General features: G+C 41.1%; 1 protein-coding gene across 3 annotated transcripts in view; it reads right to left on the bottom strand.

Annotated features, from left to right (window-relative positions):
- Window positions 1-27,789, bottom strand: part of NEK6 (NIMA related kinase 6) — a 125,964-nt gene that overhangs the window by 57,931 nt on the left and 40,244 nt on the right. For all 3 annotated transcript variants that reach the window (XM_020967528.2, XM_020967527.2, XM_020967529.2), the window contains 3 exons: window positions 23,455-23,579; window positions 7,587-7,727; window positions 5,398-5,460 (listed from right to left, as the gene is read on the bottom strand). In XM_020967528.2, the coding sequence (XP_020823187.1) occupies window positions 5,398-5,460; window positions 7,587-7,727; window positions 23,455-23,547 (297 nt within the window). In that variant the 5' untranslated portion in view covers window positions 23,548-23,579. The remainder of the gene's footprint in view (window positions 1-5,397; window positions 5,461-7,586; window positions 7,728-23,454; window positions 23,580-27,789) is intronic.

Raw genomic sequence — 27,789 nt, forward strand, 5'->3', positions numbered from 1 at the left:
CAAACAGCCACTATCTTAGCTCAGCTACACTTCATGGACTACTGCACTGGCCTCCAGCCTCCTACTGTTCTCCCCGCCTCAAGTCTCTACATTCTAATCTCTCCTTCATACAGCTGCCAAAGTGATTTTCCTGAAGCCTGGGTCCTAAAGCCCCCTATTCAATAAATCCCAGTATCTCCCCATCATCTCTAGGATCAGATATAAACTCCTCTGCTTGTCATTTAAATAGCTTCACCGCCTGACCCTTTTCGTCTTCCAAGAGTGCTCAGATGCATCTCGCAGTTTAGCCAAATAAAGTGACTTGCTGTTCCTCATCCATAACCCTCCATGGTTCTGAGCTTTTGTACTTGACATACTCCATGCTGGAGTGCTCTTCCTTCTCATCTCCCACTCTTAGAATCCCTCACTTCCTTCAAGACTCAGCTCAAGTGTTACCTTCTGCAAGAGGCTTTTCTTGGTCACCCCAGCTACTAATGTCTTCCCTTCTAAGGGTTACCTTGTATCTACTCTGTGTATGCCCATATTAGGTATATGCTGATTCTCTTGTTTAAAATGTAAGCTCCTTGAGGGCAAGGAATACTTTTGCTTTTTCTTTGTATCCCTCAGCACAGAGCATGGCACATAGTAAGTGCTTAATAAAAGCTTACTTTTGACTGAAGTCAGAGAATGAATTAGTGGAAGAGCTGGGTCTCTTAAGCCCCAATCTAATTTTTTCAGGTGAACTTTATTTATTTATTCTCAACTTAGCACCTATCAACACAAACATCCAAACACAAATATGAATAAAAATTATCATACATAAAGCTTTAAAAGCTCCTGTATTTATAGTCTGCCAAAAATATATGCAGTAACTTTAACAAGGTAATAAACAAAACATCCTGTCTGTTCCCCATCCCCTTCTGAACTTTCTCTTTTTTGTGTTTTAAATTTTGTTGTGGCCATGTTACTGTTATTGTTTTTATGACATTGTAGGAGATATACATATATATACACTCATTCGTATATGTGCATATATGTATACATACACATATATGTATAAGTGCATATACGTATATGAGTGTGTATATATATGTACCTATCTCTCTCTCTCTCTCTCTAAGTATATATATGTATATATATAGTTCCTGTTCTGATTCTGTTTCTTTACCCTCCATTACTTAGCCTAAGTCTTCCAATATAAATCCAGTGCTTTTTCCCCCAAATATATCAAATTAATTATTTGACAAGAAAGGCCAGACACTGGGGGACAAGTATATGGAGAGAAGCATAAGAGTCTGAAGAAGGAAAAAACCTTCCTCAAGGAAGATTTTGTCAGTAGCTTATGTCCCCCCACTCTTGGCAATATTTAGGAACTTGAGCCCCCACACTCCATAGGTAGCAATCTCCCACCAGTCTGTTCCTACCCACCCTTCTCTCCAACCTCCCCCCCAACACACACTTTTACAAGGACCGGAGAAAGTCACCACCTGAAAGGGCTTTTAGATAGACTAGCCAGTCTAACTCATTCATTTGAAGAATGAGGAAGCTTACGCCCAAAGAGGTGCCATATTTGACCAAGGAAGAAAGCTAATTAATGGCAGAGACTAGATTTCTAGGACAACAATCTTCCTCCTATGCCATTCTGTTTCTATCTATGGTTGGCTTAACCAGGATCTAGGCATGTGTTCTTTTCCCTCCATGAGACTGTAAGCTCCACGAAGGCAGGTACCATTTCATTCTAAAACTTTTTATCTCTTCCAGTCACTTAAAATAAATATCTGTCCAACTAAGGCGAATTTGAATGGAATTAAAATGTGTGGAACTGGAACTGATTTTGTATAAGATGTTTCATCTTTCTAGGCCCCAGTTCTTCTGACTCCAAATCCGGGACTTTTTCCAGTGTACTCCAGCTGCTTTGGTTTCCTAATTTGTAAAATGAAGGAGTTAGACCACATGATCTTTAAGACCTCTTCCAGCTCTGACATTTTGCATTCTAACTTCCAACACCCATAGGTCTTCCAGCTGTAGCATGCCGTGTTCTAAAATTCCAAGACATCAGAAATTAATGCAATACATCTCAGAAATAATAATTTTAAGTCAGTAGGAAGATAGGATTCAATTTACATAAAACTTTTCAGGAACATATCTACTGTATGAAAGAGGATGTTCTTCCTACAAAAAAAAGCCATTTCTTTGGCCTGACATTTCTTCGGCCTGAGACCATCTCCACACATCCCCTCAATGTCCTTGGGTTATTCAGACATAGCTGTAACTACCACCAGCGTGGGAGCTATCAATTAAGGAAAGAGATGAGTTGCAGGTATTGATTTGACAAGTTATTAGCTTTCCGGCAGCAAAGAAAGCGAAAGCCTACTGCTGACGCTGACAGAACTATGGAAACTGGTCCCTGCAACTCCTCCCTTGTCTCCCCACAAGACCTTGAACAACTCTGCCCTGCAGCTCCTCAGGGGCCAGGCTCACACCTGCATCCAGTTATCTGAAATGCTGACCAGCACAATGAAAAGGGGCTTCCCAAGTTGACACTGAGAACTTCCCTACATTCTCTGTGATTGGCTCAGCTCCTCAGCAGCTCAATTCTCTCCATCACCAGGAAGATCTGTCATATTTTGTTGTGTCATTCACAGAAAGACCAATATACATTTGAAAGAGATGCCCTATAGGCAGTATTAACAAAGATATCCCCTGTGAATTGGCAATACAATCTGATTTACCCAACTGGCTCCTTAGCCTAGGCTGAGCCGTAGCTACTTGGAGGAAGTAGTGGAAAGAACATGGAACTCAAAAAGTCATAAGACTTAGGTTCAAGTTCTGTCTCCTATTAGCTGTATGACCTCAACTAAATCACTAAACCTCTCTGAGCCTCAGTTTCCTCTTTTATAAAATGGGAAAAATGTTTGCCCTTCCAACCTTATAGGTTTGCTTATAACCTTACAGGTTTTGTAAACTATAATGTGGCAAAGAAATGTGAGCATTGAGCACCATTTTATTTATTTCAATATGAATAATAATGAGTGCAAGGATTTTAAAAATATCATCATGGGTCATATTTCCAGCATGGTACAGTGGAAAGGATTTTGGAATCAGAGGGACTTGGGTCAAATCTCAGATCTACCAATTGCTATCTCTATGACCAAGCAAGTAACAATCTCTTTAGCCATCAGTTCTTTTATCTGTAAAATGAAGGGACTGGACTAAATTGCAGCCGAGGGCCTTCCAGCTCCAAACATGTGATCTTGTGATTCTTTGAACACACAGCTGTCACCAAGAGACAGGGTGTGTAAAATAACAGAAACCATGGCAGACTCAGAATGAGAAGACCGGGGTTCAACTCTGGGCAAGTCGCAGCCTCTCTAGGTCTCTGTTTTCTCTTCTGTAAAATGGAGATGATAACAACTGCATTACCTACCAACCTCAAAGAGTTATTGTGAGGAAAGCCCTCAACTGAATGCTAAAAATAGAGTAAAAAAAACTCTAAAAATGCTACACAAAGGTAAACTATTATCACTGTCTTGGAAAGCATGGGGGAGAAGCACAGAATATTAGAATGGGAAAGGACCTTATAGATCATATAGTCGAATTACCATCACCACCCATTTGTGGAAGAGAAAAGAGGGGGCTCAGTGGCTTGCTCCAAACCAGGACCAGGACTAGAACAAGAACTGGGAGATATGGGGGGTGTCATATAGAATCCACCACAGAACCTCCAGTCTTCAGACTCCCAAGGCCAGGTCCATTTCCCCCTTTTCCTTTTTGTAATGCTGTTTCTTCTGTCCCTCCTGGCCTCAGGTTATTCAGGCCAGCTTTGCCAAACTTCTGGCTAATTAACAAGATGCAACTCCTTGAGGAAGCAAGAGATGGGAAAGGGGGTGGGAGGGGGGGAGGGAGAGGGGGGCCCACAAAATAAAAAACCACAAAACGAAACAAAACAAAATCCTACTGAATATTCAAATATCTGTGTTCAGCCACAATGGAAAATAAATAAATAAGATGGGAAGAGGGCACCTCAATCACACATCTAAAGCCCTGCTCAGAGCCAAGAGCAGCCAAGCCCTGCCCTCAGGCCTAAGCAGAGCCAAACATACATTTTTGATGTTCCCTGGGAAAGAATATTTCAGAGCCAGAGCACCTGTCACATTGCATGCGGGACCCAAGAGGAGGAAGAAAATAAATCCATATGTATAAGGCAGAGATGGAGACTGGACCAGGACTAGTGATGGTTTGGCTTTACGCTGACATTGTTATTTTTTGTTTCTAACTAGGGAAGAGACTGAAATAGGTAGCAGCACAGGGTAGCAGAATGAAGACTGGATAGAGAGTCAGAGGATTTGGGTTTGAATTCTAAATTCGGCTAATTACTAGCTGTGAGACCTCAGGTTAGTTGCCCAATCTCTCTGGGTTTCAGTTTTTCCGTCCGTGAAATGAAAGAGTTGGATCAGATGCTTTCAAAGGTCCTTTTCAGTTCTAGAGCCAAGAAATTTGGGAATGGGATCCTCAGATCACCAACTGCTCTAGAGAGAAATAAAGGAACGAGGGATTATTTCTGCCCTCACAATGGGAACTATATGACACCTAAACCCTAAGAGAGACAAAGAAAGAGCAAAGAATTTTTAAAATCATGGGACCTCAGAACTGGAAGGAACCACAAAGTGCATGTAGTTTTTCTAAACTTTGTCTCACTGCAACCAGCTGTTTATTTTCACCCAGGTACTGAGCCCAAACCTGACTTTTTTGGCACTTCTATCCAACAACTTTTATGACATGACCCTACACAAGTCACTTCTTATACTACTTACTTCGGAGGGCTGCTGCAAAGCTCCATAAAAGGGGTCAGTATACCGCAGTAGAAAAACATCTGGCCTTGGGGTTAGAGGACTAGATTCAAATCCCACCTGTGATGTTACATAACCTTAGACAATCACCTAACTTCCCTGTGCTTCAGTTTCCTTTTCTGTAAAATGAGTGGGGGAGGCAGGGGGCGAGTGGACCAGAAGGCTCCAGGTCTACAATCCTATGAAATCTGAGTTGTTGTTGCCATTATTGATTTTTTTTCCCACTAAGGTCCAGTCAGGCAACATGTGCACAATTTTCCTGATCCCCTAGTTGACAGAACTGTTATTTTCATAACTATGAGACCCTGCATGACTTTCCTTCTCTGAGCAAAAGTTTCTTCCACTGATAAGATGGGGGTGGTAATATTTGTATTACATACCACACAGGGCCACTGTGAAGATAAAAGGTGCTAATTCATGGAGGTGGATGTGCTTTGTACTCATGGAGTACTATTATAAATGTCAACTCAAATATGTCAGACGTAGGCTCATAAGGGAGGAACACAGGCTCAGGGACATTCCCAGGGATAAATCAGAATATCCTAACACCTTGCATAAAAAGTCTTACCTTTAAGAGGTCAATCTCTTTAATGCAGTCTTGTCTGGCTTTGGCGTCCATCATTTCAAATATCTTTAAAAGAGACACAAAACACCTATTTTAGAAACCAGAGAGAATAACAGCAGAAAGAACAGATCACAGGTAGCTAGCACTTCACAGTTCACGAAGCCCTTTCATCCTGGGCAAGTCAATGCGCTGCAGTGGATGGGGGCTTCAAAGCTGGGAAGACCTGGGTTTAAGTGCTGTCTCTCACACATTCTCAGGCAAGTCATTGTTCTAGCCAACTCCTCAAGATTATAAATTGCACAGAAGGCACCAATCTACATTGATAGAGAATTTTCTCATTTGGGAGGTACCTATATCAATGAAATTACAAGTCTAGTGTCGGTCCCTATTCCTTCATCCCTGTGAGGCAGGTAGTGATAAGAATATTATTTCTGATTTACAGATTAGTAAACTGAGGTTCGGGCAGCTAGATGGATCAGTGGATAGAGCACTGGGCCTGGAGTCAGGAAGACCTGAGTTCAAATCTAGCCTCAGACACTTACTAGCTATATGACCTTGGGCAAGTCATCTAATCTTTGTTTTCCATAATCCACTGGAGCAAACCACTCCAGTATCCTTGCTAAGAAAACCCTATAGACAGTATGGTCCACGGGGTCACAAAGAGTTGGACGCGGCTGAACAACAACAAACCAAGATGAATCTGTGACTCAGAATTGTCAGAGAAGGCACTTAATAAGTGCATGAAAAATAGATGAATCTTTTGATTCCCAGTTCACTGTTTTTTCTCATAATAATAACAGCAGTAGCAGCTTGCATTTACAAAATGTAAAAATCATGTAAATAGTATAACAGAGTACTTGCCCAAGTTCACATGGCTTATAAGTGACATATAACTGGCCAGGGCTCAAACCCAACTATTTTGACCTCAAGTCCAGGGCTATTTCAACTACCCTGGGCTGCCTTTCAAGAACTGTTTTCCAGACCTATCTATGCTATTTATAGGTAACAACAAAAGTTCATAATTCCTCCAACTCAGCCCTCAAAATGTATTTCATCATACTCAAGAATAATAAGGAGACCATATGTGCTATGTCAGTCAATGTAGTTTAGTCATTTTCAGTTGTGTCTGACTCTCCATGACCCCATTTCGGGTTTTCTTGGCTAAGATACAGGAGTGCTTTGCCATTTCCTTCTCCAGCTCATTTTACAGATAAGGAAACTGAGGCAAACAGGGTTAAGTGACTTGCCCAGGGTCACACAGCTAGTTAAGTGTCTGAGGCAGATTTGAACTCAGGAAGATGTCTTCCTGACTCTAGGCCTGGCGCTCTGTGCACTATAGCGCCACCTGGCTGCCCAACGTTCCTTCTAGTTCAAACATTATGGGCTCTTTAAGCTAACTTTTTATTCTCTAAGCTTTCCCAGCTCTTATGATCTAGGTAACATATTATGTTCCAAGGTTCCCTTCAGCTCTTACATTCTATGTTCTGGAGTTCCTTTCAGATATAATATCTTTAATTCCATCTCACATTCCCATAACTTTTCCTTTGTTGACAAAGTGCTGGGCTGAATGGAGTTGCTCTAGGAAGGTATGTTTTATTTTTTCATATTTATGATTATACTTGACCCTCTATGTGATAACACAGTATGTTCTAAGATCCCATCCAGGTGTGACATTCTACATTCTCTGTGTAACCAATCTGCATTCGAAGGTCTCTTCCTTAGTTGTGATGGTGACTCAATTCTGAGCAAACAGATGTTGAAGAGGCAGGTTTGAAGGGAGGATGAACTCAAAATGAGAATGTAAATAATTTGCTTTATAACGATGAAGTGAAAGGATCCCAGGGAAGAAGACAACAATTTCTAGAATTACCAATTACTAAGGATTACCTCTAGAGGTACGAAAATTAAGAGAATAATGGAGTCTCAGGTTTGGACCTCAGAAATCACCTTGTCCACCTCCAAGGCTATAGAGAAACTCCTCCTTTCGACAGGTGGCAGTCAAGGCTCTGACTGAACAATTCCAATGACAGGAACTCACTACTGTCCAAGGTGATAGATAATCAAAGTTGGGAGGTTCTTCGTGCACATAGAGAAGCCCAGAATAATATTAATGGGAAATACTTGTTTGTGGCTGATGTGGTGAGAGACAGTGGGTAGGAGGAGAAAGAAGCATCCATCCTAAAAATGTTTACCTGGACTTTCTTCAGAGCAACAGTTTTCCTGTCCAAGAGACAAGTTGCTTTGTAAACTTCACTGAACTGTCCTCGGCCTATCTTCTTTTCTATCTGGAAGTCAGCTAAGGTACAGCGATAGGGAAATGAAGTCAAGTGTCTCTGTTTGAGAAAGAAGAAAAAAACGGAACAAGAGTGAGCCAACCCGACAGACATTCCCAACTCCATCACATCGGGCAGTCATTCTGTCTGTGTGACTCATTCGCTCAGGAGGAGGCCAACGTCACTCTCCACATAAGCCTGACAGGTGTGGGCCCTCGGTCGAGAGAGAAAGGCTGCAAAAATTGGAAGGGAAAAGGAGGGGTTCATTGTTCTCCATCACAGGGCTACCCAGAAGCACGTTTTTCTGGTCCTCACAACAACCCTGCAAAGTAGGTAGTGAGGCTCTCATCGAGTTCAAACATTCCCTGTTCTTGTGTACTGACATTCTGTGCTCTGAGGTCCCTCCCAGCTGTGACACTGTTCTCTGAGCCATGGGGGTTCAGAGTGGGATGAAGGACCTTTGGCTATCTAGTCTGACCCAGAGCTGAAAAAGAACCCCTCTACGTGTCCAGCAAGAAGTCATCCAGCCTTTGCTGGAAGACTTCCAAAGTATCCCATTTCACATTTGGATAGCCACAATCTTTAGGAAATTTTTCCTCATCTCAATCCTAAATTTGCCTCAATTTCCATCCACTGCTCCTAGGGCAGTCCTTGGGAGCCCAGCAGAAATCTGATCTCTCTCCCAAAGAACAGCTCTTCAAAAACTTAAAAACAATGTTTATTCCTCCCTCTCCAAATCTTTTTTGTTGCTGTTGTTCTGGGCTAAACATCCCCAGATCTTCTGACTGAACATTTCCAATAACAGGGAACTCACTACTGTCCAAGTTGGCACATTTCAAAGTTAGAAGAAGGCTCTTCATCCACACAAGTACGTACAGCTACATAAATTGCTGGCATTTATATAGCCCTTTAATGGTTTGTGAATTGCAAATTTTAACTCATCTTATTCTCATAACAACCCTGGGAGGCAGGTGTTATAATTATCCCCATTTTACAGATGAGGAGACTGAGGTAGAGAGAACAGTTAAGTGACTTTCCCAGGGTCACACAGCTATAGCTAATTAAGCATCTGAGACCAAATCTGAACCGAAGTTTCCGAATCCCAGGTCCAGTTCTCCATCCCTTGTACCACCTCTCTTGAAACCCTTTACCATTCTGGACTATCCAATTTATTATCAGTGTCTTCTCTAAAATGCAGTTCTCAGAACTGAACATAACACTCTATATGTGATCTGACTAGGGCAGACTATAAGACTATCACCTCCCTAGTCCTCGTCACTATACCTCTCAATGTGGCAGGTCAAGTTCGCTTCTTGGCTGCCACATCACAATGCTGACTCATGCTGAGTTCATAGCACACTAAAAATGGTCAGACTTTTTTCAGGCAAATTGCAGCCTAGCTATGCCTCCCCAATCTTGTGCTTATAAAGAGCTGATTTTCCACCCAAATGTAAGACTTTACATTTATCTGTATTAAATTTCTTACTAGATTCAGCTCAACATTGTTGGGATCTTTTTGGATCTGGACTCTTGTCATTTAATATGTCAGCCATCACTTCCAGCTTTGCATCATCTACAAATGCCATCTATTCCTTTACCCAAGTCACAAGTCACCGATCAAAACGCTAAGCAAAAAGATTCCCAGGATTCTGGTCCACAGGCCTCCTTCCAAGCTGACAATGAACGATTAATGCCTACTCTGTGAGTCACCAGGGGTGATGAACCTGCAGCCTTCGAGGCCCCATGTGGCCCTCTAGGTCCTCAAGTGTGGCCCTTTTACGGAATCCAAACCTCACAGAACAAATCAGAGGTTCAGAATGGGATGAGGGACCTCTGTGGCTATCTAGTCCCACCCACAGCTACTAGTTGGGCCTCAGTTTCCTCATCTTTAAATCGGGGAAGTCTGACTAGACCAGGGATGGGGAACCTTCAGCCTTGAGGCCACATGTGACCTTCTAGGTCCCTTTGATGGAATCCAAACTTCATAGAACAAATCCTCCTGATAAAAGGATTTGTTCTGTAAAACTTGGACTCAATCAAAAAGCTGCACCCAAGGACCTAAAAGGCCACAGGTTCCCCACCCCTGACTCAGCTATTCTCAGCAATACAATGATCCAAGACAATTCCAAAGGAACCACGATGAAAAATGCTATCCACCTCCACAGAGAGAACTGATGGATTCTGAATGCAGATTGGAGAACACTTTTTTTAACTTTTAAAAATTTTTCTTGGTTTTTTTGGTCTGTTTTCTTTTGCAACATGGCTAATATGGAAATATGTTTTGCATGATTTCACATGTATAATCAATATCAAATGGCTTCTAGGTTCCCCACCACTAGACCCACTCAACCAGTTCAATAGGCTTTTAAATGCGCTGTCACCTGGCTCACATTTTCAAATTGCTTCCACAATAGGAAAACAACAGACTTTGTCAGACATTTTATGAAAGTCTAGGCAAATATATTTAAGGGGCTGAATTCAATATAATTCAACAAATATTTGTTAAAGAAATAATTATTAAGTACAAGGCATTAGAACTACAAAGACAAAATAGATAATGTTCTTACCTTTGAAGAACTTAACATGTTACTGGCCCTATCAGTCTAGTCATTCTTGTAAAAAAAAAAAAAAGGAAATTATGTTATTCTGATATGACCTATATTGAAACCATGCTGGCTTTTGGTTAGCACAGGTCCTTTTCTACAGGCTCATTAACCATCCCTTTGATGATATATTCTAATATTTTGCCAATAATCAAAAGTCAAGCTCACTGGTATATAGTTTTAAAATTAGATTCTCTTCTCTTTTTTGAAAATTGAGATAGTATTTCCCCTTCGCCAGTCCTGTTGCACCTTTCATTTTCCATCATTCAAAGATGGTGGTTAAGCAATCACAGCTACCAGTCCTTTTTAGTAATCAGGAATGTAACTCACCTGAGCCTGATGACCTGAATCCTTCAAGGGCAGGCTCTCCTACAATTTCTCTACCTCTCTTGGATTTCAAATCACTAATTTTATTTTGTCCTTTCTAGTCCAAAGATCATTCTCCTTGGAAGAGAAAATAGGAGCAAAAAAAAAGAAAAGAAAAAAGGGAAAAAAGTTGAAAAACTGTCTTCTAGCCAATCATCAATTATCACTATTAAATATATACTGAGCAGCAATCTTACACTTTCTTTAGTCCTCTTTTCTTCAAATACCTTTAAAAAAACCAAACTCTGTTTTTTTGTCCTTAGTTTTTCTTTCCAGCCTCAGTTCATCCTGAGCAGCAGCATTCCTGATACTACTATTGTAAGGCCATAGCATGCCTTCATCCATTGTTACCTGTCTTTGTTTCTATGTTTTAGACACATCTTTTCAAAATCTAAGTTGGTCAATAAGTTCCTTGTACTGCTGCACTGGTTTCTTTAGGCATTTCCCCCTTTTCAAAATTTCATTCTTAAGACTTCACATCCACTTAAGCTGGCTTCTAGAGAATTCTGGTGCATGAGATCATATCTATCCTTTTTCTGAACCATTAGAAATCTACTCTTTCAAAATAAAGGATACAATTCAGACTACATTTAGTTTTCTTCTCCTTCTCTGTCACAAATTCCACAATGTAATGGTCACTTCCCTCAAGGTTCCTATAATTTTTACTTAAGCAACCAGTTCCTCTTTACAGATGAGAATCAAGCTCAGAAAAGCAATTTTTCCTCATCGCTTCCTCTATCTTTTGAAAAAACAGTTTGTGCTTCTCTATTCTATGATTCTATTATTCTTAGGAAATTCTAATTGGTAGCCTTGTAAAAGGAAGATGAAGCTATTATTCCAAATTCTAGAGTCCTATGATACACGAAAATTATCATTATAATAGACAGAAATGCTCACCAGTATCATTTCCCCCAGAATTCCTTGCCCCCAGCCCTTTCCATAAAAAGGTTTCTGTGGCCCCACTTCCAAGGTATGTCCACATATTAGCTCTTTGTGTGATTCTCTAAGTGGATGTTCAAAGTCCAAATACAACCAGAAAAGAACACACCCTGATGGGATATGCATACAGATAATTATCAATTCCAGCCAAGGCAAAAATGTCACTGTGTCAGAGGATTCTGTCACAGTGTTGTAATGAAGAGAGGCGTGGAGTTGTGAATTTAACTTCAGGCCATTGTCTTCTTCATAAGCTCTCTCAGCTAAAGTGCCCACGAAGAGCATCTTCAAATAAAGTGACACTCCCGGTAATTATTTTCAATACTTCAAAGTCAAGGTTAGCTCAACTTTTATCTTTTGGAGAGAGAGAGAGAAAGAATTGGCTTCCTAAACATCACTGATTACACAGCTCCACAAAACTGATTTTTATAATTCATGGCAGGAGGCCCAAGATAAGAATTTTAACTGACACAGAGGTTTATAGAATAGGGTTAACTTAAAATTGGCATTTATATGGAAAGGTTAGTCCAGGGGAAGTGAGAAATTACCTAGGTCTCAAATTTCTCTTTAAAGCTTAATGGTGTAGACTTTTTTGTTGACTCCCTCAAAGGCAAAATGTCACAGTGGAAGTGCGAGATTTGGCATAAGAAAGACCCAGGTTCAAATTCTACCTCAAGATATTAGTTGTGTGATCCTGGGCAATTCATTTAACCTCTCAAAGTCTCTCAGTTTTTACCTCTATAAAATGGGGATAATAATCTTCTAGTACTTGTCTCACAGGGTTGTTGTAAGGTCCAATCTTCCTTACATAAATGTCAGTTACTACTAACCCTCCTCTGATCTAAAACACTACTCTGTACTTCTCTTACACACTAATTACACCTGATTATGCAGTATGCTAATTCATATTTTCATAAAGTGATTTAAGGTTTTGTTGTCATTCTGTCATTTCAGTCGTGTCCGACTCTCTGTGACCCCATTTGGGGTTTTCTTGGTAAAGACACTGGAGTGGTTTGCCATTTCCTTCTCCAGGTCATTTCACAGATAAGGAAACTGAGGCCAACAGGGTTAAGCGACGTGAACCTGGGAAGAAAAGTCTTCCTGAGTCCAGGCCCAGAACTCTGTTCACTGTGCCACCTAGTTGCCCCCAATTTAAGGTTTACAAATCACCTTATAATTTCTGCAAGGTTATTATATAAGATTTGGGGGCATATATCCTTATGCCCTTTAAAGCTGAGGACTGTGTTTTATTTGAACTCTGTCTCCCCCAGTACCTAGCACAGGGTTTATGGCAGCGCTCAGGGACATCTATCTAAACTCCTCATTTTATAGATGGGGAAACTGAAGGAGAAATGAAGCCTAGGGAGTTAAAATGTCTTGCCCAAGGTCACATGGAGCCAAGATGTGAACCCACGTCCTCTGGGTTCTAATATTTTTTCCATTATACCGTGCTGTCTCACAATAGAAGGTGCTTAAAAAACATTAAATGAATCAGCAAACATATAAAACAACAAACCCCAAAATGGAAATTCACAACTGTTCCTGGCTGCTTGGTGGCACAGTGGGTGGAGGGCTAGCCTTGGAATCCCAAAGACTTGAATTCAAATCCAGACTCAATCATTTCCTAGCTGTGTGATTTCTCAGCCTCAGTACCTAGCTCACCAGGCTGTTGTGAGGATCAAATGAGATAATCTGTGTAAAGTGCTTTACAGACCTCTGTAAATGCTAGCTGTTATTATGCCATTTATTATTCTACTGCCCTCCAGTTCACTTGATAGGTTGGACTAGATAACATATGAGGTCCCCTCTCAAACTGGAGATTCTGAGAGTCTAAAAGTGCACAAGGATTCGAAATCCCCCCAATGTTTCTTTGAGTCTAAGTACTGCCCAAGATCACACAGCAATGAGTGACAGACCTAGGACTTGAAACCAGGTCTTCTGAAATCTAGGCCAGTGATCTTTCCACTAAAGCACACTATATCTTATAGCAATTTGCTCATCACTAGAGGGATTCCCCAACCTCTCCCACTGCCTTGCCTTTTTCCCCTTTATTTTATTTTTCAAATAACAAGCTTTTATTTTCTCCCCCCTCCCAATTTAAAACAAAAGCAACAACCTTGAAACAGATCTGTCTAATCAAGCAGAACAAACTCCCATGTTGTCCATGTCCAAAAAAGAGTATGTCTCATTCTGTATCCTGAATCTTCCACCTCCCAGTCAGGAGTGAGTAGCCCACCTGTCAGGGCTGTTCCTCTTCAAGGAGGGGGTGAACTAGATGCCTTTTAAGGTCTCTTCCTGCTCCAAGATTTCTGACTTATTCAAAGATACAAAGCACAGGCAGAGCTGGTATTCAGAACTATTCAATCACACCCAATAGCTTCATACAGAATGCAGGATTGCACTCCAGAAGAAGACAGATATGGTGTGGCTTGCAACCTTGGGGAAAGTCACTTTTCTGGGCCCCATTTTCTTCCCTGTAAAATTATGGGACAGGAGTAGATGACCTTTAAGATCTCTGACACCTCCAAACTCCATCTAATCCTATGAATGCTATTTTGTATCACTTTCCTATTGTAGGCCATTCTAAGACATGACTCTTCCACACCCAAACGCCATCTTGGTGTCCAGATGCTGGATGTGCCGAGGTTGGTAGATAGTATGGTACACAGTAGAAAATGGATGGGATCTGGAGACAACATGTGTCTAGATCTTGACTCTGTCACTTATTGCTTGTGTGACCTGGGGCAAGACACCGTTAACCTCTCTGGGCCTCCAATTCCTCAGCTGTAAAATGAAATGGTTGGTTTTGATGGCTTCTAAGGTCCCTTTTCAGCCCTAAATCTGTGATCATCTGATCTAAGATGACCCACAACCAAAAAAATTGAGTAACACTGTCAGGCTATCAAGAGATTAATGTTTCAAGATGTTAAAAGATCAATAGATTTGGGACTATGTGGGATATTAGAGAACCTTTTATTAGAGAAGTGTTTAAATAAAGACCCAGAGAGGTGAGTGATCTGTCTAAAGCTATAAATAGCAGTATAGGATGTAAGATCTTGCAAGTTTTCTGACTCTAAGTTCAGTTATTTCCAACTATACCACACTATCCACAAATTGTGGAATTATGTAGGGCAGGCTAGGTGTAGGGGTGTAAGCCTCGATGATTCCAGCTGTCAGCAAGCAGCCAACCCCACTCCCAACCCCTTTCTGGAGTTAACCCCAGAGGGTTTCTAGACACTTCAGAGACTGACACATTCTGGAACCCTTCAAGACTACAGCTGCATATTTACATATGCAATGACCCAGATTTGCATTACTTATCTCAACCAATCTGAACTAACTGAAGCAATCCTGCCTCATAACAGGCAAGGCAAGATGGAGGAATGTAATATTCAGAGCAAGATCAGAAAACAGGAACGTCTGTCAGGCATCAACGTTCATGCTACCTTCCATAATCCATCAGAATAGAATGTGCTAGTCTCCAAATTAGCCATGGATTTCAGAAGAGTCCTACCTGCATGAACGATAGGAGAGTAGACTTTAGAGCTGAAACACATCCTCTAAAATTTAAAGGGCGCTTAGAACTTAGAATGTTAAAATACAGAACACAAAATTTTTTGAACAGGAGGAGATTTTAGAACCCATAAAAAGTGGTAACAGTAGGAGAAAGGCATCTCTCTCCCATTCAATTCTGGCTAGAACATTTGGGAAGGAAGAAGGCAGTAAATCAGCTAACTGGATTGAAGAGGCAGCTTTCTGCCATTAATAATACCCTTCATGCAAAATTGATTTATCCCCTTAAAATGAAGAGCACTCTCCAATGGTTCTCAGGTCTGCCATAGAGTTTCTAATACAGAAAGTATGGTATTACCTCAGGAGCTGTGATAAGATCAATATCTATCATTAGGTTAGGCCAGGGGTGGGGAACCTGAGGCCACATGTGGCCCTCTAGGTCTTCAAGTGTGTAGCCCTTTAACGGAATTCAAACTCCATAGAACAAATGTGGACCTGGAGTGCTAGGCTAATTTTTTTCTTAAAGGACTTAATTAGCTCAGGGGACCTTCAGGCCCCTGACATAGCTTCCTGGTGACTTCAGTACAAAAAGCTGGTGAATGGGAAGTCACTAGCTCCTCCCTCAGGCTTCTAACCAGAAGAGCAACATGGTCACCACAAAGGTAGGGAAGCCATGCTTCACTAAATCAATGCTACATGCTTGCTGAACATTCCCTTTCTCTGCTAAGGCTAAGTAAACTTTTTTGTTAACTGTTAGATGGTCTATGACTGTCTCATTCTGTTTCACTCTCAAACCTGGCTTACCAGACCTGGCCTACCAGAGAGAGTGCTGAGGAGCACAACACAGAGATTTGTGGGGGGGGGGGGGAAGGAAGATACAAGACCTGATTAGACTGGAAGTAGTTGGCAAGATTTAAGGATGCACAGGTCTTATGCTCAATCTCTCCTTTGAGTGCTTTCCCTTCTTGGTAGGCCAAAAAGCAACAGCTGGAGGCAAGATGTTTCTTTCAGCTCTTCTCCAGTAGCCACAGCTGGGCCCAGAACAGATATCGATTTGTAATGTCATTCCATCACATTTGCAAAAGTGCTCATGAGTCTCTGCTGTTACTGTTAAGAAGTGTATTTTGGAATTTAGAAAAGTCACATTGATGGATTTATATTTTTATACTAAGCTAGAGATTTCTCTGAAAGTCCATACACTTGCAAGTCCGAAGAATTATATACTTCTCTCCTCATGAAATTATCTGTTTACTCAGTGGTATTCAGCCAATTAAACATCCCTTCTCAGAGATTTCAAATTACTAAATAAAAAGGAAGGACAACTGTTTCCCCACACAGCCAAGCCAGAGTAGTATCCTTTGAATAGCTAATAGAGAATGAGTGCACTTTAAAGACTGGCATACCCTTGTTGCTGCTGTTCAGTCATTTTCAGTCACGTCCAACTCCTCTTCATGATCCCATTTGGGGTTTTCCAAGCAAAGATACTGGAGTGGTTTGCTACTTCCTTCTCTAGTTCATTTTATAGATGAAGACACTGAGGCAAACAGGGTTAAGTGACTTGCCCAAGGTCTCACAGCCAGGAAGTGTCTGAGGCCGGATTTAAACTCAGGAAGATGAGTCTTCCTGACTCCAGGCCAGCACTCTATCCACTGTGCCACCTAGCTGCCCTTTACACAGAAAAGAATGGTGAGTGTTTGTTCAAAGACATTAACCAGACACTGAACCTGAGTTATAGGACCTGCGTCTGAATTCCAATTCTACTACTTTCAGTGTCATCTCAGATAGGTCTTCCTTATCTGTAAAATGAGAGAGCTGAATTAGATGATCTCTGATGTCCCTGCAGGCTCTAGCTTTATGATCTTAAGAGACTCAGAGGTTCAAGAGTGAAAAAGAAAACATTACTGTTCTGGCTTTAAAAACAGGGACTTTCCCCCATTCAGGCAGTCCCAGAATCATGGGATTAAATGCTTAAAATGGACCTTAGATACCACCCAAACTCTCCCTAATCCTCTTCAGTGAAGGAGAATTCACTACATAAGAATGAAGGAAAAAAGCATTTATTAAGCTCTTACTATATGCTAGGCAATGTGATAAATGCTGAGGATACAATTACAAGGATGTAAGACAGCCCCTTCCTTGTATTTATTTGGACATTTTTGGTTTGGGGTTTTTGTTGTTTTTTTTTTCCTAACAAACCTAATTGCAAGACTTTATGCTGCCCAATACTTTCCATCAGTCACTGAAGTAACCCTTTGTCCTGGCTCTGGTTCAGACAGCTGCATGGGCTACAGAGATGGAGAGGATGAGTGAGCAGCAAAGATAGAAAAAGCAGCAACTATTTTCCTAGGAGAAATTATGAGAAGAAAGAAAAAGAAAGAAAGAAAAGAAAGAAAGAAAGAAAGAAAGAAAGAAAGAAAGAAAGAAAGAGAAGAGAAGAGAGAAGAGAGAGAGAGAGAGAGAGAAGAGAAAGAAAGAAAGAAAGAAAGAAAGAAAGAAAGAAAGAAAGAAAGAAAGAAAGAAAGAAAGAAAGAAAGAAAGAAAGAAAGAGAAAGGTGACCAAGATGTTATACAGAGGATTAATCCAATAGTCAAGGACTATACTAATTAACCACTAACATCCCTTACACCTTTAAAGCTGTATGATTCTATAACATGAAACTTCCTATGGATCTGAGCCCACTATGGTCAGATTGGTGGGAAAAGAGACAAGAAATCTGAATTAATTAATGTTGTAGTTTATATCTTCCATACCCCACAATGCTGCTCTACGTAACCTCTAAAACGAGAAAAGGAAAATTGGCAATTTCTGGTTGAATCTGCCGATTCAGAGGCTGATGGGTTCTGCCTCTAGTTATCAACTCTGTAGCCAAACTTCAAACAAACTGAGGGGAAATCAACCTTTAGGTTGGCATATTTGAGCTGAGGATAAGGAAGAATGTCTTAACATTTCCAGCTTTGCAACAACAGACTGGCTCAATGGATGTGTTTAAGCAGGGGGAGAAGTCACTATTTCCTCCCTCAGGCTTCTGACCAGAAGACCAACATGGTCAACACAGAAACAGGGAAGCTACATCTTATAACAATGCCTCAGAAGGGGCTCCTACACTGGGAGGGAGGTTTACAGTAGATGACTTCTGACAATCCTTTTAGCTCTGCCACTCTATGTTTTATGCTCTAATTATCTACAATCTAAGGCTCCCTTCCAACTCTAACATTCTATGTTCTATTTTCTAACATTCTGGGTTCTAAAGTCCCTTTCACTTATAGCTTTATTTATTCAAAGGTCTTCTCTAGTATTAGCATTCTGTGACTTCCCTGGGCAAATTAGGGACAGATTCTGGGGGACCTCTTCTTTGGCCTTGGGGTAAGAAAAGGACTCAAGGATTCCCCATCATCTTGCACTGCTGAAAAGTCCATTCTCCAATCAGTTTGGACTAAAGACACATGTACCCCTAGAGTAGATTCATCGGAGTTAAAAATCCTTGAATCACGATAACCTGTAGTTACGAATAAGTACCTTTTCAGTTTTTGAAGGAGCATAACATAAAATTTTAAAAGAAAATAATATACTCGCCCAATTAGTTTTCTGAAATCTCATTAAAAAATTTAGCCTGACTAAGTCAGACTTCTGACCTGAATTTTAATTATCTTTACGCTGGATGGAGATCTTTTTTCCTGATATTTGCAATGCATCATTAATCTTAAGGCAACTGTTTCTCTGATTTTAAAATGCATATTTCATCAGAATGACATTTACTGTAAACTAATTTCACCTTCAAAGACATATCACATTTTATAGAAGCGGAAATCCTTAACAGATTACAAAGTCTTATCTTTGTAAATGGGTTTGTGTCCACCAAAAACCCCTCACTCTATGTGCTGCCCAGATCAACTTTACAAATACAGCAGTCCCTGTTTCCATTGAGCTTTATGGTTTACAAAGCACTTTCCTCATAACAGCACAATAGGATAGCTACTCTAGGAATTATCATCCCCATTTAACACATAAAGAAACTGAGGCCCAGAAAGCTAAAGAAATTCCCCCATGATAACACAACTAGTAAACATCATAGTTAGGGACCCATTTTTCTGATTCAGTCCAAGGTCTGTGCTCTTTGCACCATATGAGGCTGCCTCTTGATTTGTCAAAAATCAAAGTTCTTAAAATTCAGATCACACTAAATTCTCTGAGCACTATCAATGTCTCGTGAAGGCAGTATGGTGCAGAGAAAAGAACACTCCCAGAACCGAATGAAAAACTACCAATATAGGTATCATTTCCCCTAATTCATCAGTATTCTACTGTGTAATGTTCTAATCCTGGCACTGTCAATTACTAGCTGAGTGAATGTGAAGGGACTCAGTTTCCTCATCTGGAAAATGAGGCAGCTGAATTGGCTGACTTCTAATGTTATTTGTCTAAGGTCCATCCTAGCTCTAACAACCTATGATTCTATCATCCCTTCTAGTTCTAACATTGTTTGATTTCGTGATGCCTCAACAGTTTTGTTTTGGGTTTTTTTTTTTAAACAGTGGGGCTTTATACAAGGCAGAAAACAAACATGTGACTACCTTCCCTTCCCATTCCTACCCTGGATTGCCCCCAGGAAAAAAAAATGCCCTGCTCTCAGAACTCATTACTAAACTCTGGACAGATGCTGGCAGGCCTGGAGAAATTTTCACCCAATAATAGCCACATGGAGAAACACAGCAGCACAGAGCCTGGGTAACAGGCGAACACACAGAGTAATAGTTACTAATTACACTTAACTATGGCATTACTGATTCTAACATGTGCTACAAGATGCCACAAATGTATCTGTGGCAGCAGAACACTTCCTCATCTTGTTCATGAAATAATTACAGGGGCTCTCTCCTGCCAAATGAGGCAGTAATTAACCCTAATTGCTCAAAATGCAACTGGCTAATTCTAGGAGATTAATCAAGGGGATTCAATTATTATTGAATGACTTAATATGACAAATTGGTGCATTACCGGAGGAGGCACCATTTGCAGAGAATGCAGGAAAACCACCAGGGTAGTCAGTAAGCAAGGGACTGCCCAAGAGGTGTCCAAGAGAGTCACATCTTTCTTGAGTTCTGGTTACCTGGCTTCCTCCTTAAAATAAGACTTCTTTTCTACCCTCCTTCAGCCAGCAGTGGGAAGGCGGAATATGGAAAATAAAGCATGGTGGAAAGGACCCTGAACTACAAGTCAAGATACTAGAGTGTCAGTCCCTATTCTGCTGCTAACCAAGTAAGTGGCCTTGAGCAACTTACACAACCTCTCTCTGGACCTATTTTCTACTCTATGAAATGAGGAGGATGGATTCGATAACACCTTAGGTCTCTCCTGCCTCCAGCATATTTTAAGGTCCCTTCTAGCTCTAACACTCTATGTTCTGTGTTATGATACTCTATATGATAAAATTCTGCCTAGGTCTAACATTCTATGTTCTAAGGTGACTTTCACCTCTCATATTCTATAAGCAAGGTTCTAACATTCTTCATGGCCCCTTCTAACTTTATTCTCTGCTCTCAGGTTATATCCAGCTCTTACATTCCATATCCTGAGGAATAAGGTCTTATTTCTTAAGACCAAGAGTTCTTAAGAAATTCTCTTATGGCCTTAAGAGACCTTCTTAGTAGTCTTATTATTAAGACATTAATAAGAAGGTCTCCTCTAGGTCAAACAGTCTATGATTATATTATCTTTCAATAGCTTTGTTGTTCAAACCAACATTTCAATTCAACAATTATTAAGCACCTAGGTGCATGTACTATGTTAGGTACTGGGGACACAAGATGAGGGAGGAACACAAGGTGGGTAGAGTGTGGGAGCTTAGAATCAGGAAGACTCTTCTTCATGAGTTCAAATCTGACCTCAGACACTAGCTATGTGACCTTGGACAAGACAACTATTTTTGCCTCAGTTTCTCATCTGTAAAATGAGCTGGAAAAGGAAATGTCAAACCACTCCAGTATCTTTGCCAAGAAAACCCCACACAGGGTTATGAAGAGTCAGACACAAATGAAAAATGACTCAACAGCAAAGATATTTTATTCTGATTTACTTATAAATAAGTTAAATACTTTATATACTTAGAATAAATATTTACTCATGAAGTGGGAAAGAATACTAACAACTGGAGGGATTCGGGGAAGGCTTCACAGAGGAAGTGATCTCTGAGCTGAGCCTTGAATACTCACCACTTTCTATATGGTCCACAGATCTATCAAGTGGGGATCTTCCTGAAACTGCAAACAAACTATTACTCTGCTAGCACAGAATAAAGATAAGCACTGTTCTATGCAGCTGTTTTCTAGGTAGGACATGGTCTCCCACTTAATAGATGGGAGGGAGAAAAGGGGATTCAGGGTCAGGGAATGGAGAAGAAACCAAACTAATGAAAGATAAACCTAGAAAACTGCATTAATACTAATTATTTAAGGGAAATAAACATCCATGACAGGAGGACTTAGAAAATATGTTCCTAAAATGTAAAGCAGAGGCATGATGTGAGCACCTACTGCTGGAAAAATGGCACTGATAGACCTGCTCTCAATGCAGGATTGCCACAAACCTTCAATTTGTTAAAAAAAAAAAAACCACAATATTTGCAAAGCACAATAAAGCAAAGCACAATAAAATGAGATTTGCCTGTATAGAGTCATGCCATAGAGATGAGGGCAGCTCACATTCAGCACACCTTCCTCACCTCTGCCTGTTGAAATCCTTTTCCTTCAAGGCTCACAGCAGGCATCATACATACACAAAATCATACCTCAATCTTTCAGCTGAAAGTGTGCCATCAACCTTCCTCAAATTTTGCCTGTATCACTCCTTTACCCATCACAATCTACTCTGAATTATAATTATTTATGCCCATGTCCTATTCCACCCTCAGTAGATATAAGTTCCTCAAAAGCAGAGAATGCATTTTTTTCAATATCCCCACCCCTGAGCACAGTGCCTTGCACATAGTAGGCACTTAATACACATTTATTGAATTGAATTTATGGCCACCAAGCATTTTCCGTTCTATTAACTCATTGGGTCATCATCATAAAATCTCTGTGTTGCAATAATTTTAGGACAAATGTTATGACCTCTACTTCTCTGATCAGAGGGGTGGGGGGTGGGGAGGATGGAATTTAAGGCTCAGCAAAAGGAGTTGTTTGTGCAAATCCACACAGCTAGCTAGTTAAGTAACAGAGCCATGAGCCATACCTACATCTTTTCCTCTCTATGCTCTCCCTCAGTGAGCTCATCATCACTAAGCAGACGGCTCCCAGCCCATAAATTCAGCCTTGAACTCTCATCTCACCTGCTACACATCTTCTCCTGGACACCCCATGAGCATCTCAACTTCAACACGTCCTAAACAAAACTGGCTATCTTCATCACTCTCCCCCAGTCCCTCCTCCCTAATACCTGCCCTTCCTCCAAATGTCCCTATGTCTCATCACTAGCCTCCTACTCCGCCAGGTTTATGACCTTGGAGTCATCCCTGACTTCCCTCTCCATCACCCCACAAACCCAATCTTATAGCTTCAACAAAATCTCTCAAATTGCTCCCTTCTTTCTATACACAACACCACCATCCTCATCCAGATCCTCATCACCTGAACTACTTGAGCTCTCTACTCCCAGTCTTTCTCTTTTCCAATGTGATTCCTTAGGAAACATAAAAAACCCTCTAAAGGTGTTATCTTACCCTGACAGGTTTGTTTGTTTTTTTTGAGTGAGGGAGAAGGAGTGGTTAATGCAGGTCTTTGGAAGAAACATTAGAGACCACCTCATACAGCCCATTCTGGCAGAAGAATCATGGCTCCAGTACTGCTGACCAGTGTTCATTCAGCTCCTGATGGAAGACTTCTATTGAAAGTAACCCATTCCGCTTTTGAACAGCTCTAATCGTTAGTAAATTTTTCCTTCTACTGAGCTGAAATCTGCTTCTCTGCAGCATCCTCTGATCACTCCTCGTTCCACTCTCTGGGGCCAAGCAAAATAAGACTAATCCCTCATCCACATGACTTTCAGACTTTCAAATACTGGAAGGCAGGTATCATGTACCTACTAAGTCTTCTCCAGGCCAAATATCCCTAGTTCTGTCAACAAGTCCTCAAAAGGGCAGTCTTCACTCATCTCATCATCCTGGTCTGTGAAATCACTGGAGGTACAGAGGGTGGGGCCTGGGATAGAGCAAATACTACTTTGTGTTCACTTAAAAGAAAGTGGTTCCCTAAGAAAAGAGGCAATGTGGCTTAGTGAAGAGATGGCTGTAATGATGTGGTTTAGAAAATTTCCTTAAAAAGGAAGCCTCCTTTCCCCCACCAACCCTCCCAGAGAAGTCCATTATACTTACCTGGGGGTCAGGCTGATACTCTGTTCCTGGCATATGGCACAGGCTGCTGGTCTGATCCCCAAGATGATGTGCATGGCTGTGATGTCCTTCCATGGTATCATGCCAATCAGTACAAAAAGGGTGGGCTAGAGAGAAAGAAAAAGAACATAAATAAAGCCCCAAGGGGTTAGCAATGGGTTTAAGTTCCTTTTTTCTTAATTAGTATTTTTTCATTTAACAACCACTTATTTTCTTGGCTTCTCAGCCCTGCCCCTCCCTTAAAAACACAAAAACCAGAACAAAAAAAGCTTGTAACATATAGACAAAGTCAAGCCCATCAACTGGAAAATCGTTAAACAAATTATGGCATATTAATATTATAGAATACTACCATACTGTTAGAAATAATGAAGGGAGAAGTTTCGGAGAAACCTGAGAAGACTTGTAACTGATGCAGAATGAAGTAACCACAACCAAAAGAATGATTTATACCCTAACAACATTGTTAAAAAAAAAACAAAACAAACAACCTGGAAAGACTTAAAATCTCTGATTGATGTAATAATCAACTTCCATGAACCAGAAAAATCCTTCCATTCACTTACCCGGCCTCAACACTGGAGCAATGTCTCTGATTCTTCCCTCTCCCTAGACCTAGTCAGTTGTCATAGCCTGCCTCCTACATATTAATATCCATCTCCTCTCTACAGTCACCAGCCTAGAGAAGGCCCTACCTAATTATTTCTCAAATCATTTATTATAACTTTCTCCCGGCTTCCAGTCCCTGCCCCTCTAATTCGTCCTGGACATGCTACTGTAGGAATCCCCCAAATGAACATATTGCTCTCTTGCTAAAAGGCCTCCATCCCTTCTGCCCACAGAAAGTCAATGACGGAAGGGACCTGTGTTTCCTATGTGCCAGGCACTGTGGCCAGTATTTTGAGTGCAAAACCAAGAATTAAATGGTCTCCCCCCTCAAGAAGCTTATATGCTACTGGCAGGAAACCCCATGTACATAAATAAATATAAAACATACCCAAAATCAGTACAAAGTAATTTTGGTTTTTGGTGGGGAAAACCAGAAAAGGCCTCCTGCAGGTTGTGGTATTTGAACTGAGACTTCAAGGGAGTAAATGTTCCCAGGGACAAAGGGGAAAGAACATTTCCAGGCATGGGGGACCAGTCTTGTACAAAGGATGTGGAAGGTCATGAGTGGGGAATTGTAAGTGGCTGGAATTTGGTACACATGAAGTAAAGTAAAATTAATTTGGAAAGATGGGTTGTCCTTAAATGTTAAAATATAGATAATTAGACCTGTAAAGGCCCTAGGACATTATTTAAGTCTAACTCTATGATTTTATGGATTGAGAAACTAAGTCCTAGAAATGGGAAGTGTGCCCAAGGTTCACATGATGAGTCAGTGGCAGGGTCTCCTGACCCCTAACCTCAGGCTTTTCCCATGACTTCCCCACTGCTACTTTTACTTATTCCATCACCAGAAAAAGCATTTGCTTTGCTACCCACTTCTTCCTCACCTCTTCTGGGGATCCTTACCCTGGGGAAGATTTCATAAAGGGTGGGGCCTTCCTACGCAGCCCCAGGCCTGCTGCCTATTCACCCTCAGGAGAGTAAGATTCTGAGTCAGTTCTTGAATGGAAACTCCACCTATATCTGGAAATCACTGGCAGTGCCACACAAGGTAGGCACTGAAGCTCCAGCGTGAGGCCCTGGCACCACTATTGAGAGCAATCATGATGCAGGGGCACCTCCACCACAGGACCCACTCAGCATTCATGGCTTAACCGCAGGCTAACAAAGGGCTCTTTGGAAAAGACTGAATTCCTCTGCATGTCAGGGCACCAGGAGCCGTACATTAAACCCCAGGAGGACAATACTACCACAAAGACTGCTTTTCTTATCACACAGGCAGGGCCTCATAAAACCAGACCAAAGTAAAATGGAACATGGTTCTAGTTCTCCAAAAATGGGGAAGCCAACATGACTGGAGTTATGGGGGGATAGGGGACAGGAGGGGAACAGAGGAATCCCATCCTGGCCACTTGCTACTCATATGACCTTGGGCGAGTCATTTAAGCTCTATAGCACATACTACTATACCAGGCACACAGTAAACACTTAATAAATGCTTTTTCACTCACTCATTCATTCGTGCCCTGGGCTCAGGTTACTCATCCATAAAATGAAGAGATTAGACCAAATGACTTCTAAGATTCCTTCCAGCTCTAAATCTATGATACTGTGATCTCCGGGTCCCAGTGTTTTAAAAGAGGTGAGTGAGTACCTTCATTCTGGGGAATGAGACCCAGAACGGAACTTACCCTGCCTTTGGTTTCCTACAAGCGAGCCTTATATAAGCCACATACCCTCACTTAGTGAAAAAACAAACAAACAACTAAATATTTAAGCCAAAAAGGATCTTGGAACCCTGAATATTAGTGCTGGAAGGCATCTCAAGATCACTTAGTCACAGAATTACAGAATCCAATCTCCTTATTTTATAAAAGAAACTGAGGTCCAGAAAGAAAGGTCTTTCCACTCTACCAGGCTGATTGCTACCACTCCAACCTGCCTTCCCTCCTCCCTTTCTTCCTATAAATGGAGGCTGCTGAGAAAATAACATAAAATGTCTGTGAAATGCAAGTTATGTTTGATTAAGTACAAAGGGAAAAAGTCAAGAACACAAATCTCCAAGAGTTGAAATTCAGCCAGATGTCATCTGCTGGATATAACGAATCTTATGAATTCCTTTTAAACCATATGGTCAATAGGAGAATCAACAAGTCTAATCCCTAGTCAATAATTATTACTACACATAATTTGTTAAATACCAATCCCCTTCCAACATAGTTACAATGCAATTTAGCTCCTCTTTAGCTGTCACCTAGGTTACTGTAACCAACTCATGAACTGGGTATAGCTGGTCCCCCTTCAACCTCTCCTTTAGAAGCTGCCAAGGTTATCTTCCTTCTGCACAAGTCTAATCATGTCACTTCTCTGCTCCAGCACCTTCACTGGATCCCAATTATCTACAGGATAAAATCTACCTCCCTAGCCTGGCTGCAATCTACTTTTCCAGCCATATCTTTGAGTACTTTCTTCTGAACATTGTGTATTAGCACAGACCTACATCCAGGGCTGGAATGCGCTCCTCATCTCCACATTTTGGCATTATGTAGTTGAAAATGAAATAGATTTGGGATTAGAAAACTGGGTTCAAATCTCTGATCTTTTACCTATTGCCTATGTGATCTTGGATAGGTCACTTCCCTTCTTTGGGCCTCAGTTTCTTCGTGAATAAAATAAAGGGAATGGACTAATACCTAAAGTCCCTTTCAGCTCTAATTTTACGATCCTGCTTATAAGTGCCTTCTCTTCCTTGAAGTCCCCCCCCCAACCCCTACTGCCTCAGCTAGGAAGTTATTCCTCCCTTTCTTAGAAACAAGTGTTCCCTGTCTGTTTGGCCCCTCCCATCCCATTTTTCTACCTGATCTCCTCTACCAAAATTCTCTTCCCGTACTTTATTGTGGTCCCTATGTTTTTCAACATAGTACAAGCTCTAGCAGGTCTAGCCAAGCTGGAAAGTCTACAAGTATGAGCAAGGTGACACAGAATGTTATTCAAAGATAAGCCCTGCTAAGGATAAAGAGGCTTATATCACTAAGTTGGCTGCAAAGATGAATTGGGGGGAAGCTAGGTGGCGCAGTGAATAGAGCACGGGCCCTGGATTCAGGAGGAGCTGAGTTCAAATGTGGCCTCAGACACATAACACTTACTAGCTGTGTGACCCTGGGCAAGTCACTTAACCCCACTGCCTAGCCAAAAAAAAAAAACCCAAAGATGAATTGGTCCACAGACACATTCAAAGCCCACCTACTGAAGTTTAGAAAAGTCAGTGATTGGGGCAGCTAGGTGGTGCAGTGGATACAGCACCAGCCCTGAAGTCAGGAGGACCTGAGTTCAAATCCGGGTTCAGATGAAACATTCGACACTTACTAGCTGTGTGACCCTGGGCAAGTCACTTAACCCCAACTGCCTAAAAAAAAAAAGTCAGTGATTTGCATCAATGGGAAAAGCATCTACACCAGTGAAATCTCAGGGACCATATCATTTTTCATCACTGTCTTGCATTTAGAGATACTTAATAAATTGGTGAACTGAAGTGGGGAACTGGAAAGCGTCCACAGTTGAACAAAGAAAATTAAAGATACGAAAAATATTTTCAACAAAGAAATGCTGAAAGGAGCTAGAAACATTATTCCAAGAAGCTAAGGTAAGTTGGTATCATTAATTATTGTCAACGAGCTAAAAATAACTATTTTGATAGCACTTTAATGT

The sequence above is a fragment of the Phascolarctos cinereus genome, unplaced genomic scaffold (assembly GCF_003287225.1).
Source record: "Phascolarctos cinereus isolate Bilbo 61053 unplaced genomic scaffold, phaCin_HiC Scaffold_2;HRSCAF=192, whole genome shotgun sequence".
NCBI lineage: Eukaryota > Metazoa > Chordata > Mammalia > Diprotodontia > Phascolarctidae > Phascolarctos > Phascolarctos cinereus.